This window comes from Pelodiscus sinensis, chromosome 9, assembly GCF_049634645.1.
Source record: "Pelodiscus sinensis isolate JC-2024 chromosome 9, ASM4963464v1, whole genome shotgun sequence".
Classification (NCBI taxonomy): domain Eukaryota; kingdom Metazoa; phylum Chordata; order Testudines; family Trionychidae; genus Pelodiscus; species Pelodiscus sinensis.
Genome location: NC_134719.1, coordinates 1,698,413 through 1,717,240, shown reverse-complemented (window position 1 = coordinate 1,717,240; position 18,828 = coordinate 1,698,413). Strand labels below are relative to the sequence as shown.

At 40.9% G+C, this 18,828-nt stretch overlaps 1 protein-coding gene across 1 annotated transcript in view; it reads left to right on the top strand.

Annotated features, from left to right (window-relative positions):
- Positions 1-18,828, top strand: part of TESK2 (testis associated actin remodelling kinase 2) — a 120,726-nt gene that overhangs the window by 42,944 nt on the left and 58,954 nt on the right. Inside the window, exon 4 of the mRNA XM_075935868.1 lies at positions 5,717-5,765. Within this exon, the coding sequence (XP_075791983.1) occupies positions 5,717-5,765 (49 nt within the window). The remainder of the gene's footprint in view (positions 1-5,716; positions 5,766-18,828) is intronic.

Genomic DNA, 18,828 nt, shown 5'->3' with positions numbered 1-18,828 from the left:
TGAAAACTCATGGAGATAGGGAGAGATCCCGGATGACTGGAAAAAGGCAAATGTAGTGCCCATCTTTAAAAAAGGGAAGAAGGACAATCCAGGGAACTACAGACCAGTCAGCCTTACCTTGGTCCCTGGAAAAATCATGGAGGGGATCCTCAAGGAATCCATTTTGAGGCACTTGGAAGGGGGGAAGTGATCAAGAATAGTCAACATGGATTCACAATGGGCAAGTCATGCCTGACCAATCTGATTAGTTTCTAGGATGAGGTAACTAGCTCTGTGGATATGGGAAAGTCAGTGGATGTAATATACCTTGACGTTAGCAAAGCTTTTGGTACGGTCTCCCACAGTAGTCTTGCCAGCAAGTTAAGGGAATATGGATTGGATACATGGACTGTAAGATGGATAGAAAGCTGGCTAGACCGTCGGGCCCAGTGGGTAATGACCAACGGATCGATGTCAGGTTGGTGGTCAGTTTCTAGCGGAGTGTCCCAAGGATCTGTTCTAGGACCAGTTTTGTTCAATGTTTTTATTAATGACCTGGATGAGAGGATGGATTGCACCATCAACAAGTTCACAGATGACCCTAAGTTAGGGGGAGAGGTAGATATGCTGGAGGGCAGGGGTAGGGTCGGACAGATTAGAGTATTGGGCCAAAAGAAATCTGATGAGCTTCAGCAAGGACAAGTGTAGAGTCCTGCACTGGGATGGAAGAATCCCAAGCATTGTTACAGGCTGGGGACTGAATGGCTAAGTAGCAGTTGTGCAGAAAAGGACCTGAGGATTACAGTGGATGAGAAGCTGGATAGGTGTCCACAGTGTGCCCTTGTAGCCAAGAGGGCTAATGGCATATTAGGATGCATTAGGAGGAGTATTGCCAGCAGATCCAGAGAAGTGATTATTCCCCTTTATTCGGCTCTAGTGAGTCCACATCTGGAGTACTGTGTCCAGTACTGCCCCCCCCCATAGAAAGAATGTGGACACATTGGTGAGGGTCCAGCAGAGAGCGACCTAAATGATTAGGGGGCTGGAGTGCTTGACCTATGAGGATAGACTGACGGATTTGGGTTTGTTTTGTCTGCAGAAGAAAAGAGTGAGGGGGGATTTGATAGCAGCCCTCAACTTCCTGAAGGGAGGTTCCAAAGAGGATGGAGAGAGGCTATTCACAGTAGTGACAGATGGCAGAACAAGGAGCAATAGTCTCAAGTTATAGTGGGAGAGGTCTAGGTTGGATTTTAGGAAAAACTATTTCACTAGGAAGGTGGTGAAGCACTGGGATGGGTTACCTAGGGTTGTGATGGAATCTCCATCCCTAGAGGTTTTTAAGTCTTGGCTTGACAAAGCCCTAGATGGGTTGATTTAGTTGGGATTGGTCCTGCCTTGGTCAGGGGGGCTGGACTTGATGACCTCCTGAAGTCTCTTTCAGCTCTGATTCTATGATTTTGGATGACTGTCCAATCAGGGCCTCTTCTGGAGCAGTTGAAGTATAACCTGCTAGCTTCTGACCTACAAGTACATCTTGGCACTCAAGACAGTGCATCTAGCCATGAGGAATAATCCTTTATGGCTCAGGAAGCATGTCTGTTTCCTATCCAGAGAAATGGAATCTCACTTGAGGCCAAGAATGTCTAAATCTACCTATGTGTGTTCTAAATAGCCACTGCCTACATTACCTTCAGCACTAGTATTTTTCAGCAATATTTGCGTTAGCCGGTATGTTCACTGTTGCCTAATGAAGCACACACTGGAGCAGGTGATCCAGGAATTTGGATTGGTGGAGCTATGTCTTTTAACTGTGCAGTCCAGATTTTCAGAGAAGGTAGATTCTTTGGTAGTGTTTAAATGATACAATTTATGTTGTTTGTAAGCATATTAACAACACCAATCTTGGGTTTTTTTTGCTTGCGTGGCAATTTTATTAGTGTGGGATTTTAGAAACGTGTCTGTCATCTAGCAAATAGCTCATATCTTGTTTCAGTTCTATTTAAGGGATAGAAACACCTGTATTTCCCGGACAGAAAAGTAATATTCTCATTATTGTAAATTTGTTCTTTGTTACTGCCTTAAGGTTTAAATGGCTGTCTGTTCCTGCAGTATCTGAGTGCTCAGAGTAGTCACTTTGGCTGCAGAATATGGCATCTTTTTCTATCTATTTCTCTCTGAAACACTGTCATATCTTATTGGCCTTATCTCATTTTAGCTTTCATGCCTCCTGAATGAAAAGATACAATTAGCTATTTTTGGTCTCAGTTTTTGTCTTATTTTTAATAAAACTGCAGGATGTGACAATAGTATCTCAGTGCTTCATATTTACTGCTTTCTATTCCTCGTCAACCTAGACACGGTCACAAGAATACCTGTTAATTGGCTCAGAAGAGTAGCCATGTTAGTCTGTAACTTTAAAGAAAATGAATAGACCTGTAGCATCTTAGACTATAAATATATATAGTATCATGAGCTTTTGTGGGTAAAACCCACTTCCTCAGATGAGATGGTGGGTTTTGCCCATGAAAGCTCATGATACTATATACAGGCAGTCCCCAGGTTACGTACAAGATAGGGACTGTAGGTTTGTTCTTAAGTTGAATTTGTATGTAAGTCGGAACTGGTACACATTGTAGGGGAAACTCTAGCCAAACATTTCTCCAGAGCTCAGTTTTATTCTCCCACACCTCACTTCCCTCAGTCCTTTATTCTCAAGCTGAGGTGTCTGCTGAGAAAAGCCGCTCCGCGCCTCCCTTGTCTGCTGGGGGGACGGGGACGGGGACGCTAGCTTCTCGTCTCCCTGGTCTGCTGGGGGGAAGCAGCTAGTGCGGGGTTGCCTCACCCCGTTTGTAAGTAGGGATCTGATGCAAGTAGGATCCATGTAACCCGGGGACTGCCTGTATATGTTTTTGTTAATCTCTTCTACTCTTCTTTTCCCCATTAATTGGCTATTTCATTTACTAATGGTTTTAGTGTTTTTAAAAAAGCTTTTTTTCCCAGAAGTGTTTATCGGTTACTCTTCTTAAGTTAGAATACTTTATTTTTTGCTCTAACAAATGTGGAAAGATGCATTAAATAAGACAATTTGGAGTGAAATAATTTGCTGATTCATAGAGACACTTTGTATGGACCAAGATACTTAGCTGACAAAATTTACAAATTCCACCAGAACAGGCTAACATCATTGAAATTTTTGAATTCTACCTACTTTTTGGTCAGTTATTTTTCTTCTGTGGCCTTCACAAGTCCCTTCCACAAAGAACAACCTTGTGTCACAAACATCTTATGTTAACATGAGAGTTTATTGTAAATATAAACTAGAAAAAAAATCCAAATGACCTTCATGTCTCATGGATTTAATTCATTCTTTTTTCTTGAGGATCCTTCGATGGAAGTTCTATATTTTAAACAAATATGTGAATTTGAGGCACAAAGTAAAGTTGTCTGGATTTTGTGTCTGAGTTAGTGTGAGTGTCTCTTGGAAGCTGTTTTACAAATTTAACTATAGAATTGCTACTGCCAGATGTATAGTTTGGAAGACAATACAGTACAAGTAGCTAAAATTGGTACTTTGATTCCAGCTTTTGTCAGTATAATGCATAAGCTATCAGATTTATGTTCTTACTGCACACCACTTCTTTCTTGTCTCGAAAGAAAGTATAGATTATTTTAGATACCTGGTCTTATTGAAATGTTCATGTATGTACTTGCCACAAGGTTCAACTTTTTCAACTGAGCAAAAATGTTGCAATAATAAACTTTAACAACAGCAATAGATCATTAGTCGTCCATTTCACAAAGGATAAAATAAAATGTTAGGATCTCAGAACTTGTGCAGTAGTGAACAGCCCCTGCAATCTGGCATCTAAATGTTCCAGAAGGTCAGGCCCACGTATCACTGTTTTGTGAGTGAGGTTGTAATTTTGCATTGTGTTGCCCCCGAGCTTTAGTTTAAGCAAGTGTGTTTTGGAGTTTACCTGCATAATGTCAGTCACTTCTTGAACATAGACTTTATAGACTTTAAGGTCAGAAGGGACCATTATGATCATCTAGTCTGACCCCCTGCACAGTACAGGCCACAGAATCTCACCCACCCCCTCCTAGATGTATTTTTGACCTAAAGGCTTTTAAATATGAATGGTCTGTTTACCGATTTCATTTTACATAATTGCCCTTTGGAGAAAGAGGCAGCAATTGTATAGACTGGATATCCAAAAGTCTCTTTCTGAAATCATCATAGTTTTGCATTATGTGGAATGGAGCATTTATATTTTCACTTTCATCCATGGTAAAGAAAAGCTATTTTAGGGGCAAGAGTAGAGAGTGTAAGATGTTATGGTACCAGTTTCATTTTTTTCTCCCAGTTACAGAAAACAGATTTTCACAGCTCAGCTTGTGCAAAGGCCCTTATCTATATTCTTTCTCTTGTGTTGCATATAATTTACCAGTCAGCTGTTAGCCAAGAGAACAGTAGGGATCATTCATTTCTTCAAAAGCAGCTTAGCTTAACTAGTACTACATGTCCCTTGCATCATTTTGTTTTTAAATACAGAAGTGTTTTAGGACATGTGTCATTTCTACAAATCAACCTTCACAAGATTCCTCTGCCACATCCAGAATGGTCACATTTACTGAAATAATGTATTTCAGCTTGTACTTTTTTTTGGGGGGGGGGATGAGGAGGAGGAAGGGGTAGGATCAAGAGTGTGGAAGAATTTTTCAGGCAGCCATTAACACAACTTAATATTCAATATGTTTTTGCCCCCAAGTGATCAAATAGTAAATGATATCAATGAAAAATGGTTGTATTATGAAGCTTTTCCTCCTAATACAGTGATATGGGATCAACTGTGCACTTGCAGAATCTATATAATGAGTAAAAGTTAGGCTTTGATGAACTTTCTTATGGGAGACCTTGAATTTTATATTCTGCTCTACTAATCTTCATATTTTGGCACACCCAAAGTAAAATTTTCACTTGCTGTATATGACCGTGCAGGAGAATATAGGAGAATAACATGCTTCCCCCACATCTTTCAATAGTAGCCAGTACAGCTTAGCCAGTACAGAAGGGGAAGTAATTTGCTCTCTTGATTTCAGTAAAGTTTTGTTGCATGACCTGCTCATAAACAAAGTAGGAAAAGCCAACCTAGATGGAGCTGATATAAGATGTGTGCAAACCTGGTTGAAAAAACATTCCAAGAGTTATCAGTGGTTCAGTCATGCTGGAAGGACAGAATGAGTGGGGTCCCTCAGGAGTTAATTCTGGGTCCAGTCATGCTCAAGATCTTCTAAATGATGCTTGGTCCTGCCATGAGTGCAGGAGACTGGACTTGATGACCTCTCAAGGTCCCTTTGTCCTACGATTTATATTGGTTTGTAGCCAATTACTCCACTTGGCTGTCCCTCCCTGAGTAAGTGGGAAGCAAGGTAATAAATTGTGATGCTGACCCTGTTTCTTTCCCCTGGTGAAACCTTTCCTGAAGGCTTAGAGAATATGATCACTTACCCCTTAGTGCATAATTTTCTGCTTAAGTTGAGTCTTCTCTTCTGAGCGCTAGTGAACTGGGCAGTCAAAATATTGTACCATCACCCCTCACTAAATATTTCGACCTGAGATACGGAGTTTTCAATAGACTCGTTATTGCTTGTTTCTAATGCTAGAATATTGAACCATCTCTCTTCTTTTCACTTCTGTTGTCCTTATATATTTAAAAATCTTTTCTATGTTTTACAGGTTTATGGGTGTCTGTGTACATCAAGGTCAGCTGCATGCACTGACTGAGGTAAGACTGTTTATGTTCAGTACTGAACTGTTTGTTGTGTACACACCTGGGGCCAGATTTTACATTTCATGCAAGAAGTCCCACTGGCTTTGATAGGATCACTCATTGTAAAGTTTACAGAATCAGGGTTCTGAATTGTTTCAGTTATAGATTCCTAACACCCAGCTTTCAAACACTGACCTTTAACAGAATGAAAATTCAACACTTAAGTTTGTAAAAAAGGCCATTAATAGAGTATCTAAATGAGATTTCATTGTATCTTTAAGGTGCCTTTATCTGAAAATGTGTATGACTTTCTTCAAGTGCCATCATGTTGCCATTCAGCCTTCTTACTTGATGCTTTATTTTGTGTGTGTGTTTGTATTGTGTGTGAGGGGCATGTTCTTCTTCAAAATGTTTTCTTCTTTCCTGGGCTCTATGGTGTTGTCACCCTCCATACAGCAGATGTAGGCTAGGCCAGAGTTTCCTAAATATTTCTTGCTGCATATACCCGAGATACACCAGCTGCCTGTGTACCCTTATGCTTCTCATCACTGATCCTTTTTGCATTGTTCTTAATAGTACCTGTCTTGAGGCATCTGTCCGTATTTCTCTGTTACGTGCCCATATACTTGTAGGGTGACATACAACCAAAACACAAACCCGGACTAATTTCTGAGCTCAGTAGAATGGACAATTGCTGTGCAAGGGAACACATGCTGTGCAGATTGGAGGTGAGGGCTCTGCATGTCAACCTCTGTCTGCTTCTGTGTTCTCATTGTAACATTTTGAAGTAAATTAACACCCATATTTTATATAACAAATTCCAACTGACTTGTAAAGCTTTGTCTGAGTCAACTTGAAAATGCAGTAGATACAATTGATAAAACCCACTGGTACACAGTTCTCCTGCACACTCCCCAGAGGTGTCTTGCATATCCCCAGGGTATACTACCATGTTTTGGGATGCTGGACTAGACTTCACACTGCCTGAAGCTCAGCAGTGTTTTTGAATAAGCCAGGGTGAGCTCTTGCTACCTTTTTGGTGTTCCCAGTTCCTATTGACTCAGTAAGGAACTAAGTCAATCTGAAATAGTATGATCTCCTGGGCAATAGCACATTGTACAGCTGCTACACTGACATTCCTTGCGTGTGATAGGATTTTAATGCAGTTGTAAGTAATGTCCCTGATTGCCCAAGCATGTATTAAGTGTTGTATCTTAATCTATTGGAAAAGGACTTGTTCAATAATTCATACCAATGTACTCCTTGGGCCTCTGCTTCATAAATAAGTTGGAGCATACAGCTTTCACCCGGGAAGAATTGGGAGTTGATCAACTTGTATGCTAAAGTATCTTCTACCAAAGTAGGTATTATAATAAAATTGGACATGAATTCATGTATGGACTCAGATAAGTTTCTACATTAGATATTGCAATTTTTTCTTTACACGATAATGTGTTTTAAAAATAAACTAGTACCATATATGATTGCAGATACACAGCTATCTTCATAAGTTTTGCTCCTTTTATACATTGATTTTTGTTGTGCTGTTCATTTGATGCTGAAAAGAAATGCACTTAGGTCATTTTTCCCTTTAGTGACAGAATTTTCAGAAGATATTTGTTTCACTATGTCTTTCTGTTGAGCGTTTTGATGAACTCATACAATAACTAGGTTTTTATTATGCAAATAATAAAACAAGTTTTTTGTTTAGCAATCTTGCATGAAATTCAGTACTTTTAGAATATTTTTACAGGACATGAGTTATTTGAAACTGCCGAAGATGAAAACATGTAAAAAGTCACAATACTGTCAAATCAACTTAATTTGTAGCTTTGTATTGCTAAAAAAAAGTGTTACTTTGAAAAGTTGAGATTGAGATCACCTTGAATTATTATTTACCAAAAGGAATCTGCCTACCAAAAACATTTATGAAACTTGTATTTTTAGAGAATGCAGGCAGTTAGCAGAGCACAAAAACATTTTAAGATGCATGTGATTCTGTCAATGAATAAAATGAGGAGGAATATCTAATACATCAGTTGGCTGTGAGTGCATAGAACTAGACTAGATATAGGATGTTATCCGGTAAGCATGCAGCTTATTGGCCTGCTTACAGGGTAACCAGCCAACCGGCCTTGCGGGCTGCTCCCCACCTCCTCTGAGTGGGGGATGCTGCCCATGGACTGGTGGCTAACCGGTTAAACAAATCATTTAACTGGCTTACTATTGTAGGAGGTTTTCACATCCCTAATATGAACCTCTCCTGAATGGCTGCACAAGCACACAGCTTACAGGGAACACTGATTAGCAGATTTTAAAATCTGTATTTTCACAATGAAAAAAGATGTTTTTAAAATGAATACTTAGACTTTTCAGAAAATTGCAAGATGTACCAAATTTCAGAAGAACTTCAAAATGTGAGAATGAAAACTGCCCATCTCTGATATTCTTTAGTACCCAACTAAGTTGTTTTAAGATTTTTTTTCTCTGTTTGCTTAAGTAAAACTTATTTGTGCCAATTATCCAAGCATTAGTGCTTGTCTCTTTTGGGGGGCTTTGATCAGGCTAAGCAGAGCGAATACTCTCTCCTTCCCTCTAAATGTGACCTAAAAGTGAAGGGACTTCATTATGCACTACTAAAATCTTGGCAGATACTACTGGTCATGCTCAGAATTGACATTCTCTTCCTAGATGCATGTCATTTAAACACCCCTTCAAAAAACAAGCAAACAAAAACCAAGAGAAACTTCCTTATAGAGAAGTAGTTAAGTTTTGAGGTGCTTGCTTTCTTCAGCAGTTTCTGATTTTTACGCAGGCAAAATAGACATCTTTTGTGTGTGTGTGTTTGTGTGGGGTGTGTGTGTGGGGGGGGGAGGGGGTTTGTTCCTTCCCCTCCCCCACTAGTAATACAGAATAATAGAGAGTATCCGGAGTCTTTCACAAAACTTTACTTTTGGATTGAGGCAAAAAGTGAGATGTTACGGGCTCAAGCTGATGAAATGTTTGTTTTATGTCCAGACAGAATAGGGGTGCTATGATGGAATGTTGTTTGTAACTTGAATTCTAGCGTTCGCTACTGCTCAAGTGAGAAATAAGGGATTTAACTAACAGCCTAAGTAATAAAATTGGCTTGCTGCATATGGACATTTGCTCATAGAAGCAGTGAGCCAGATGCAGGCATTCATTTAATGCAGTAGCTATTTTGTGGTTTATTAATTCGTACTTGTACAGTGCTCTGAAAACGTAAAATGCTATGTAAGTTTAAAGTAATATAATTAGTCCAAGTTTTGCCAGTTATACTATCATTTTCCCTTCTGGAATATTGTGGACATAAACAATATTGGCCACAGAGCTAAATGGAGTTTCTGGGGGTTGGAGAACTGGTAGTATTTTTTTACCTCTAGCGCCACCAGTTCCATTACAGCCAACGGTGACAGTAGTGACCAAAACTAAACTATCATCTGGCAGCTGTTCATTAGCTTGCGTGAAAGAAATGGGTGTCATTCCTTTTTCTTAGTGTCACACTCAACAAAATCCACCAGCGTGATTGAGTCTAATCTCTGTCCTTACTGGCACTCCCAGGAGAGCTGTCCAGGGCTGAACTGGCCACAGAGGTTGAACTACCCTCTCCGAGGCCACTGCTTTCTAGAGTGTGGTTGAGGCAGTGCAAACAGAATCTTGCATTACTGCAGTCTAGAGTTACCACTTTTCTAATGGCTGGTAATCAGACACTCAAGGTTCTGCCTCTGCTCTGCCTCCACTCCTACACCCCCAATAAAAAAAAGAAAAACAGGGGCATCAGAACTTGTCAAATGGTATCTGGCCATACAAATGAAAACCCCGAGTGTCTGGATGAAAACTGAATGGATGGCAAATATACCGTAACATGGATTGGACCTGCTCTTTGGATAGAGAGAGGTCTTTGGACCTCTGACAGCACTGAAGATTTTTCTAAATTAATTGCATAGTTTTTAGACTCTAAAAGCGGCTTAAAAATAAATTTCAAATTTTGTTTGAATGTGTTGAAATCTCCTTAGTACAGAGAACCTGCATTTCTACTGTGGTTGGGAATAATTATATTTTCAGAAGGATAACAGTTTGAGATTTGAAATTAACACGCGAATAAATACTTTCATCCTGTCTAATATATTCTTGTATGTGTTTATTCCCATGACTGTTTGTAATCTAAAGAAAGCTGAGGACTTCTAACAAATGTAATGTATTGTACATTAATTTTCTTGAGGCATGCAAATATATTGAGGAAAGTAGCCATAAAATCTCTGAAAGTAGCTCTAAGAATTTGAGAAGTCGTCATCTGGCTGTTCAGGATCTGTTACCAGTATCAAAACACTCTATTGCTGGCAGGTGGCATATAGAGAGTTACATTTAACAAAACTTTTTCCATATGTCTGAGCAGGCAAAGATCTGCAGGACATAAGCTGTCTGCTTGGGGAAAGTGTTGACGTTCCGGTGCTGGGTTTTGTTTTCTTTTCTTTTTGGCAGCATTTGTACTAGTTTTTAATTGTCCCCTTTCAGAAATAGGTTTTGTTTGAAAACTGGCCAAGAAACAGCTAGTGCATGTTGCTTTCAAATAAAAAAGTGGAATGAATTGGTTTGGATTGGGACTCCGGGTATGTTGTTGTTTCACAGCATGATCAATATTGAATGTGCTATTCAGATAGGGAGCTGTGGCACATCTCTCCTTTTGAGCAGCAGAACGGTATGTACTCTTGCAAGCACACCATGAAAACATTTGTAAAGTGGAATTGATGCTTTGATAAAACAGGTCTGTAGAGTGCAAAGGGGGAAATCTGGATTTGCTTCATTCAGTAGGTAGCAGCCACTTACTAAGCGTTCACTATCCTTGTGCACCTTGTTCCCGGAGTCCTTGCAATGATTCCTCTGAGGAGGCTCTGAGCAAGGGACTGGTAAGTTTGTATATAATGCTTTTCAAGTGGATGATATTTGAAACCTTTCTGTGTACTGTCTGAATTTTATATACTCACATTACAGCATTGCTGGAAGGGAACTGAAACCCCAGCATCCTTGTGTATGTCCAATGAAAAAGCATTTCTATAAACTGTCGGTTGGGACATCTGAAGCTTTGCAGTGTCTGCACAGTGCCACACAAACAACACATGACTGCCATCCCCAGGCATTTTTCAGCTATTCATTGTGCAGGATGGTAGCAATATGGGGCTTTAGAGAGGTGGAACCCTGGTTAGTAACACCAATTAACCAGTTAAACCATAGGTGGAACAGTCCAGAGCTGGAACAGTCTGCCGTGGGCAGGGGACTACTACCTGGTACAGGTAAACTGGTACTCAATACGCTTCACTGGTTAAGGGGGATGTTTACCGGGTAACCGGTTACCCATGCCCATTCCTATCTGTTACTACCAGTCCCCAGTGTATAAACATTTCTCCCCACTGTGGACATTGTGTTGTCATTCAGCCAGTTCTTGTAATTCCCGCTTCCAGTGCTTGGGGAAACTACCTGGGAGTCCCTACTGTTAGCATCGGTGCAAGGCCTTGTGAGTTACATGTTTCAGGAATCCCTGATCAATGGTGACAACCATGGCTGTAAGGGGTGGGTGTGTGTGTGTGGGGGTGGGTGGGTGTGTGTGTGTGTGTGTGTGTGTGTGTGTGTGTGTATTTTACAGTCATGAGAAGAAAACTCTGAGAGGCACTGAAGAGGAAAAGCAGGGAAATAAGCCTTTGAGTGCAGTTGATGTCCCTTCACTGGTTTCCTGTGTAGACTCTGCCTCTCTGCTCAGCAGTTCGTCTCACCAGTCATGGTGTGTAGTATGCCTTGCAGATGTTGCACTCTCAGGTTCCTGGAAAAGTGTTGAAGTGTGAAATGCTTTCTGTGTCTTCCAAGTGCTACAGCATTGCTGTCTGCTGCAGTATGTGCTGGCGGTCCTGTAGTATGAAAAGACAGGACATTAATGCGCATGGGTGTGCCAAAAAGCATTACAAGGGAAAATCTGAGCGCGGCTGTAGACATTTAAAGAAAAAGAAAACCTAAAGGGATTAACTGAACCCGTGCAGTATCAATTTAAGGAGGTGTTTTTTTACAACTGAGTATTAAACTTCAGGAAAAACCATTTACAATGCAAATGTTTCCAGACATGTTAATTTTCATCTTGGACAAGGGGATTTCTTTCGGATTGTTCTAACGATACATTATATTTGAATAGCTTATTGAGCAAGACACTGTGTCTTTTACTCCCAGTCAATCATAATCTTAATCGGAATGATTTTATGTAGCAGTTCAGAATCTCCTCCCCCCAGCTCTTATTTTATATTTTGTGTTCAGAGTTCCAGGTAGTGCAAATGGATGTTTTTGTTGCTTTGGTAGGGAGATTTTTGTTTGTTTCTAATATTCTTGGTTTTTATTGACTTTCCCTCCTCCTCTCCACTTCAGCCAAATTGTAGATGCAGTCAGTGAGATTTGAGGTCTTTGGGGATGGTTTTATTTATAGTACTTATAATTTACTCTTGAAGCCAGACCACGATTGGGAGGAGAAAATAGAAAAAACTCCCAGTTCCCAGAATTGTTGTTAGTTTACAAATTAAGCATCTAATAGCCGAGGCTCCATGCTCTTCTCTGCTTCCATGAGCAAAGATGAACCTGCAATTGATTATCCTTCTCAGGCAGACTGCCACCTTCCTTTGACTCTCTGGAAAACGTTGAATGAGGTTGGGGTTTTGGCTCTGGTTGGGGAGACAGCTAGGCACCACTTGATTCTCCTTCACTCCAAATTCACAGGCTACATACAGTGACAGGTGATACAATTCTTAGTGATCATTATACATCTCAGGTGGCTTTGAAAGCTCTGAGGATCATGCAATTTATTACTTTCCTAATACATCAGGATTTCAAGGAAAATCTACTGATATGAAATCCTCTGTGGGTGTGCACTACTTCCAGGGCCATTCCAAGAGGGGTTCCAGGGCATATTAACGTCCTTTTCTCGGTGATCAGGGAGATTGGCCTGCCTAGTCTGATGTCCAGATGAGTGGATTTGTGATCCTTTCTGAGGCTTCCAATGCTGGTCACCCACATCGCTGCTGCAAAAGAACCTGTCCACTGGTCTCTTGAGTGTTTTAAGGCATGCTTTCTCAGGGTGCAGATTCTTTGGCACCTCATGCTGAGACCTGGAACTTGCTGATCAGTTGACTGGACCTCCAAGCTCAATGGGTGACCCTTCTGATTCCCTGTCACTGAAATGTACCCTCTCCCAGAACTCCACCCCAAGGTGAGTGTTTACTGTTCAACATTCTTCAGGAGGCATGTTGCAAGTATACACATAACACAGACACGCTGCACAGCTTCTAGCACCATTGCTGTATTATAATCAGGGCTCAACAAATAATGCAGTCTACTTGCACGTGGCGAATAGCTTGCAACCCGGAAGAGCCAGGTTCGGGTGATCTTTGCATGCACAGAACGATCTGCGCATGTGCAGATCGCTGGACAGCGCGGCTGGCGAGTGGGGCTCGCCATGGTTCAGCGAGCCCTGATTATAATCCTATAAAGCACGAGACAGTACAAGTTGAATCTCTCTAGTCCAGCACCCTTGGGACCTGACTGGTGCTGAGCCAGAGAATTTGCTGAAGTTTGGGAAGTCAGTATTGTCTAGCAGCATTGCCAACACTCTATAGCTTACTGCGCTTTTAGAGGACATTTAGGGGTAAATTAGTGCTGAATAACAGCACAGAACACTGAGAACCAGGACTCGTAGCTGTAAACAAACTTCCTGGGACTGTGGGAAATTTGGCTACACCCATGGATAAGTGGACATCCAGCAATTAAAATCATGCCAGACCACAGATGTTGCCAAACCAGAGTGTACCGGACTAGAGACGTTCAATCTGTACAAATAATCTAGAGAACAATACGCCTCCTAACTGTAATATCCCTCTTAAGCACACCCTTCCCATGGGATCCTTGGGGACCATCTGGGCTCAGGCAGGCAAGAAGAGCTCCTTCTGTCTCCAGGCTGCATCAGGGCCTGAAGTGGCAAAGATCCCAAATAGAACTCTTCTTCCTTTGTAGTCCTCTTTTAGACTTCTCCATTAGGTGACTCCATTTTCAGCTTCCCCAGATGAACAGAGACCCCAGCCCAGATGACGTTGCTGCCGAGGCAACCTCTCCTCTGACAGACCTGTACTAACAGGTGTTACCTTGTTCTCTAGAGCAAGTTAATTTCAGTTGTGGAGTCAATTACACTTCTTTCGGTTCTGCTTTTACTGTTTCAAAACAATGTGGAAGCAAATAGACAGTAGAGAAAGTGAAAGGCTGCGCATTCAAAATGGAGCTTGCTGTTTGGTAAAGATGCATGCAGAGTTCACACACAAAGTACAAGTTGTACAAACCACTTCCCTCTTTCCCTTCATGTCCCTATAGCCAACTGGTCACCCAACAGTGGAGGTTTGTACTGTGAGTATTTCTTCTGCAGTACTGAAAAAGCCTCTCCTTCAGGTTGCCAGTAGTTCTTCAAAGCGGGTGGCAGTGGTGTTTCTACAACAGAAGAGATTAGCAGTAGTCCCCTACTTCAGTGAGGTTAGGCAGCAGTATTGCAGTAATAAAAGAAAGGAGATACCCAAATTTACCCTGTTTGAAATATGGTGGTCCTTAACAATCACACACTAACAGCTCCATCTTCAGCAAAACCAATAGAAGAGAAGGAAGAGAGGAGGGCCCATCACTTAACCATGTAGTAAAATTAAGCTTCTAGATGTTACCCTTTTAAAACTTTCTTTTGTTCCTTTTCTCCCTCTCCTTGTGAAGTACTGTGCTACTCTGACATGGTTTTTTAACAGAACCCTGACTTATTAAATACATCAAAAAGCTACCATGTTATTGCAATAAACACAAACTTCTCCTTTGGCATGAATTCTCTTTTTAGATTGTGCAAGTCGTCTTTTTCCAATGATCCAAGTGCTTAGTAGTGAAATCTCTTGAGATACTTTAGCACATTTCTTGCAGCTATTTTAGTAACTGCCAAAGCCATTTGAGAAACAGGAATCTGGTTTTGGCAGTCATTCTCCACAAATGAATGATGAGTTTGTTACTTTTTTTATAGTTTTTATACATGGCATTGATTCTTTCCCCCCTTGCTATGCCTGCCTACAGCTAGCCTGTACTGATATAAAAGCTTGCAAACTAGAATTACGACATCCATTTGTGTACCTTGGTGTCTTCTACTTTTAATTAGCCAAATGACTTGGAATCTTTAGTTGGAGTACACTGGTTGGGGGAGTTGGACCTGGTTTTCTATCAAGGCATTTATACCATGTATTCCTCAGTTCACTGACTGAGCCCGTTTCACAGGGAAACGTTCTTCCATTTTCATGTATATTTCCCCCCACTGGTTCTGGTACCCTACTTTGTTCTTCTGAGCTAAGTTTTTAAATGAACATTTTTACTATGTGTACAAGAATATAACTTTATAAACTGTGGTGGTTTTGGAGGCTTAACCACAGTGGCAGGATGCCTCCTTTGGGACATCATGGATTTTTCTAATTGTTGTGGATTTAATTAATCCAAGTTCTGTTCTCCAGCAGGAATGGGAAAAGGGACTGTGGAAACTTTCTTTTGGAACTTTTTGCTGACTAAACTATGAGAAGTTACCTATTAATCCTAAACTTTCTCAGTTTGATTTAAGGGAGTGAGTTTTGCAGTCGTGTTCTAAAAGACAAAAATTCTCTTTTAAAAAGGCTAAGAATAGCGTACTATGCCATTGCTATAAGACAGTTTCTGGCTTTTTAAAAAAATGCCACCCATTTTTGTGATGCCTGAGAGGAACTGCTATATGAATTCTATAAGAACTCTTTATGAGTAAAATTCTGTCAATTAAATTTTGTATTAAAATGAACCCTATGATCTATAAGCCAATACACAGTGGCTACGTCTACACTGGCCAGTCTTGTGCAAGAACATATATAAATGAGGTGCAGTGATGAATATCACCATGCCTAATTTGCATACTTAATGAGCCACCATTTTTGTGCAAGAGCCCTTCTGCCTGAAATTAAGTGGCAGAACGGTACTTCTACAAAAGCCCCTTGCGCAAAAATATTAAGTATGCAAATGAGGCGTGGTGATATTCATCACCACGCCTCATTTGCATATGTTGCACAAGACTGGCCAGTGTAGACGTCGGCACTGAGAGTTTTGGATTAATAGCCTAATCTTTATTTGCATAACCTATTCTTTTTTTCTTTGGTTCAGTTCTTGCTAGGAAGTTGCAATTTATGTTGGTGTTTTGTTCTTTTATTTCTATTATTCACATAAAGGTTAATAGATAATCCCTGCATCTAGTATAGTACCAGTGTCCCAGTGGTTGGGTGTGTGTGGCATAGACCAGTATCTATAAGAAAACTAGGCCATTCCATATGTGAAACTGAAAAGCCTGCGCACTGCGATACCAAGTAGATGGTATCGGTCTGATAGATTAGGTATTTGCTAAACATAATTTAAAATATTCTCTAGTGCAGTATAGCTACCTTGTACTGCACCTCGGGTGGATCCTAGCAAGTGTATCTAGTCCCATGAGGATCCTGCCTATGAATTGGGGATCTTCTGGTGGCACAAAGCTAGAATTGCTGTTCATATTCTCCTACTGCTGCTTCCAGCATTGGGCTGGAGAAAAGCAGTTTTGGCCAGAATACTCTCGTGTGGTGTCAGTCCTCCATTGCCATTTTATTCCATTAACAGCTTGTGTAAGAGAGAGCAGCGCTCAGGCAGCTCTAACTCACATAATGCTCCAGAATCAGACGGTGTACTTTGGCTAGACCCCAAGGGCTGTAGTGAGATGAATGACAATGCTGCAGGAAGCAAAGTAGCTATCGTGTCTGACAGCACTAGGATGGAATATGGGGACTGCAATTGAGACATTCTTGTGCAAGTTCCACTAGGCCTCCCCCAAACTCACATGTGGCCCTGTCACAACCTGGCCATAAGTGAAGAAATGAACAAACCAAAGAGATAACACAAGTGTGGGAGAGAAGGGCGAGGAGTAAGTTCACTTACGTGTTCTGAAAGTAACACATTTCTAACATTTAAGAGATTAATTTAATATCTTTGACTGTTTTCCATGCTGTAAGATAGGATTAATGCCTTTTTCCTGTGGTGCTGGAAAAGTTATTTCATTGTTTTGTAAAGCACACTGCACTTCTTATAGCACCTTCCCACTGAGGATTTCAGTATTATGATTATTGCAGTCCTTTTTTAAAAAAAAAGGACCCATTTTTTATGTTGCGATAAACGGACATAGATATTAAGACATCATTAGTTCTTTAGTCATGTTTTATTTATAAACCAGGAGGTATTTAATTTTACAGCAGGGGTTGCAGAAAAGAGGAAATGAACTCGCAAAGTCATGGTGCCTCTGTTACCAAGTACTTGCTAAATCTGTCCCGTGTGAACAGTTGTACATTTAGAATGTATTTTCACCTCTGTGTTCACCACTTCCGGAGACAGTATGAGTGCATGAAGAAAAACCCGAGTAGATCGTGTGTAGTGCTACTGAACCCAGAAATACAGAAAGTGTCTAAATACTTTTAACAGCAACTAAGAACTTTTCATGTGACCAAAAGGTTATATAACTTTTGTTGTATTCAAGATTAATCTGATTAAGTTTTGGCTAACCGTGAAAAGAGTCTTTAATAACCCGTAGCTTTTTTTGACACTTTTAAAAAAGGTAGATATGACTCTTCAGGTTGATCAGCTCAAGAAAAAACTCAGGCTTCTTTTAATGTCCTCAGTTTGATTTTCAGATTGAAGTGTATCTGAAAATTCCTTTTTGAGTGTGTCAATGTGCATCCCTCTGCAGATGCTCATGCACGTGAGAGTCGTGTATTTTGAATTTCAGCGCATGACTTTTTGACCTGAGCTAGAGTGATGCACTTTCTATATCCTGGAATCCTCCCTCCCTCACTTGTGGGAACTGGTAGATATTGCACTTCAGAAAGAGGAAAAGATCCCTAGTCAGACCAGTGCTAGCAGAAGGGGGGAATACCAAGAAGAGCTAGACTTAAGGCCAGAGCAACCACATTATCCTGTTTTTTTTTTCCCCCTAAACATCTTTCATCTTTGTTGTTTGATGAAGAAGCTCCTTTTGCATTGGTACTAGTGCCATAAGTAAGTGTCATGATACTTATGATAATTGGAGAGGGAGACACCCACACGCATCTGTCATGCAAGAAAAATCTCTAGGTTGCTGTACACACTGCCTATTTTTAACCTGGACTGGGTCGGACTCCCAGTAAATGACAGACTGCTTGATCCTTCTGCTGGGGCCTGGTGTCAAAAACCGACTGGAGAACCACCAACCATAAAGAGGATAGAGAAGAGGTACTGAGTCCCTCAAAAAATGTTCTGTACTCCAGACTCCCCAGTGTCAGTGTCCTCAATCCCAGTCAAGACAGAGAACAATATTATCACACTAGATGACGTGGAACTCAGGCAGTGAAAATAACCTAGGTACAAAAGGACTCAGCAGCTGTCTTTCTCCTTCGTAATGAGCCCTGCTCTCGCAGCAGGTCACCACTGAGGGGACTGTTGGGAGCCACATTAGAACCAGTCAACATAGCGAGACCTTTGGAAGCTTCCCCACTCTGTCCATTAGGCATAGTCTGCCATGGGTCCTATGGAAGTCCTCTCCAAGGGCTATCCTCATCCAATAGGATTCTTTACCTGCCCTGTCCACCCTCCTTACCTCTCACAAAAAGTGGCTTTGGTGCTTTGTCTAGGTCCCAGGGGGAAGTGCCACCAGCATTCCGGGGTAAATTTCTATTTTAATATTTACTTATAGAATCATGGGAATGTAGAGCTAGGAGGGACCTCAAGAGGTCATATTGGTTCATCCTGCTGTGCTGGGGCAGGATTAGGACCATCCCTGACAAATATTTGTCCAACCATTTCTCTAAAAATCCTTCAGTGACTGGATTTCTGCAATCTACTTTGATGCAATCTATTCTAGTACTTAAACTTCCCAGCTATAAGGATAGTTTTCCTAATGTTGAACTTAAATCTCCCTCTCAGTAATTAAACCCATTACTTTATGACC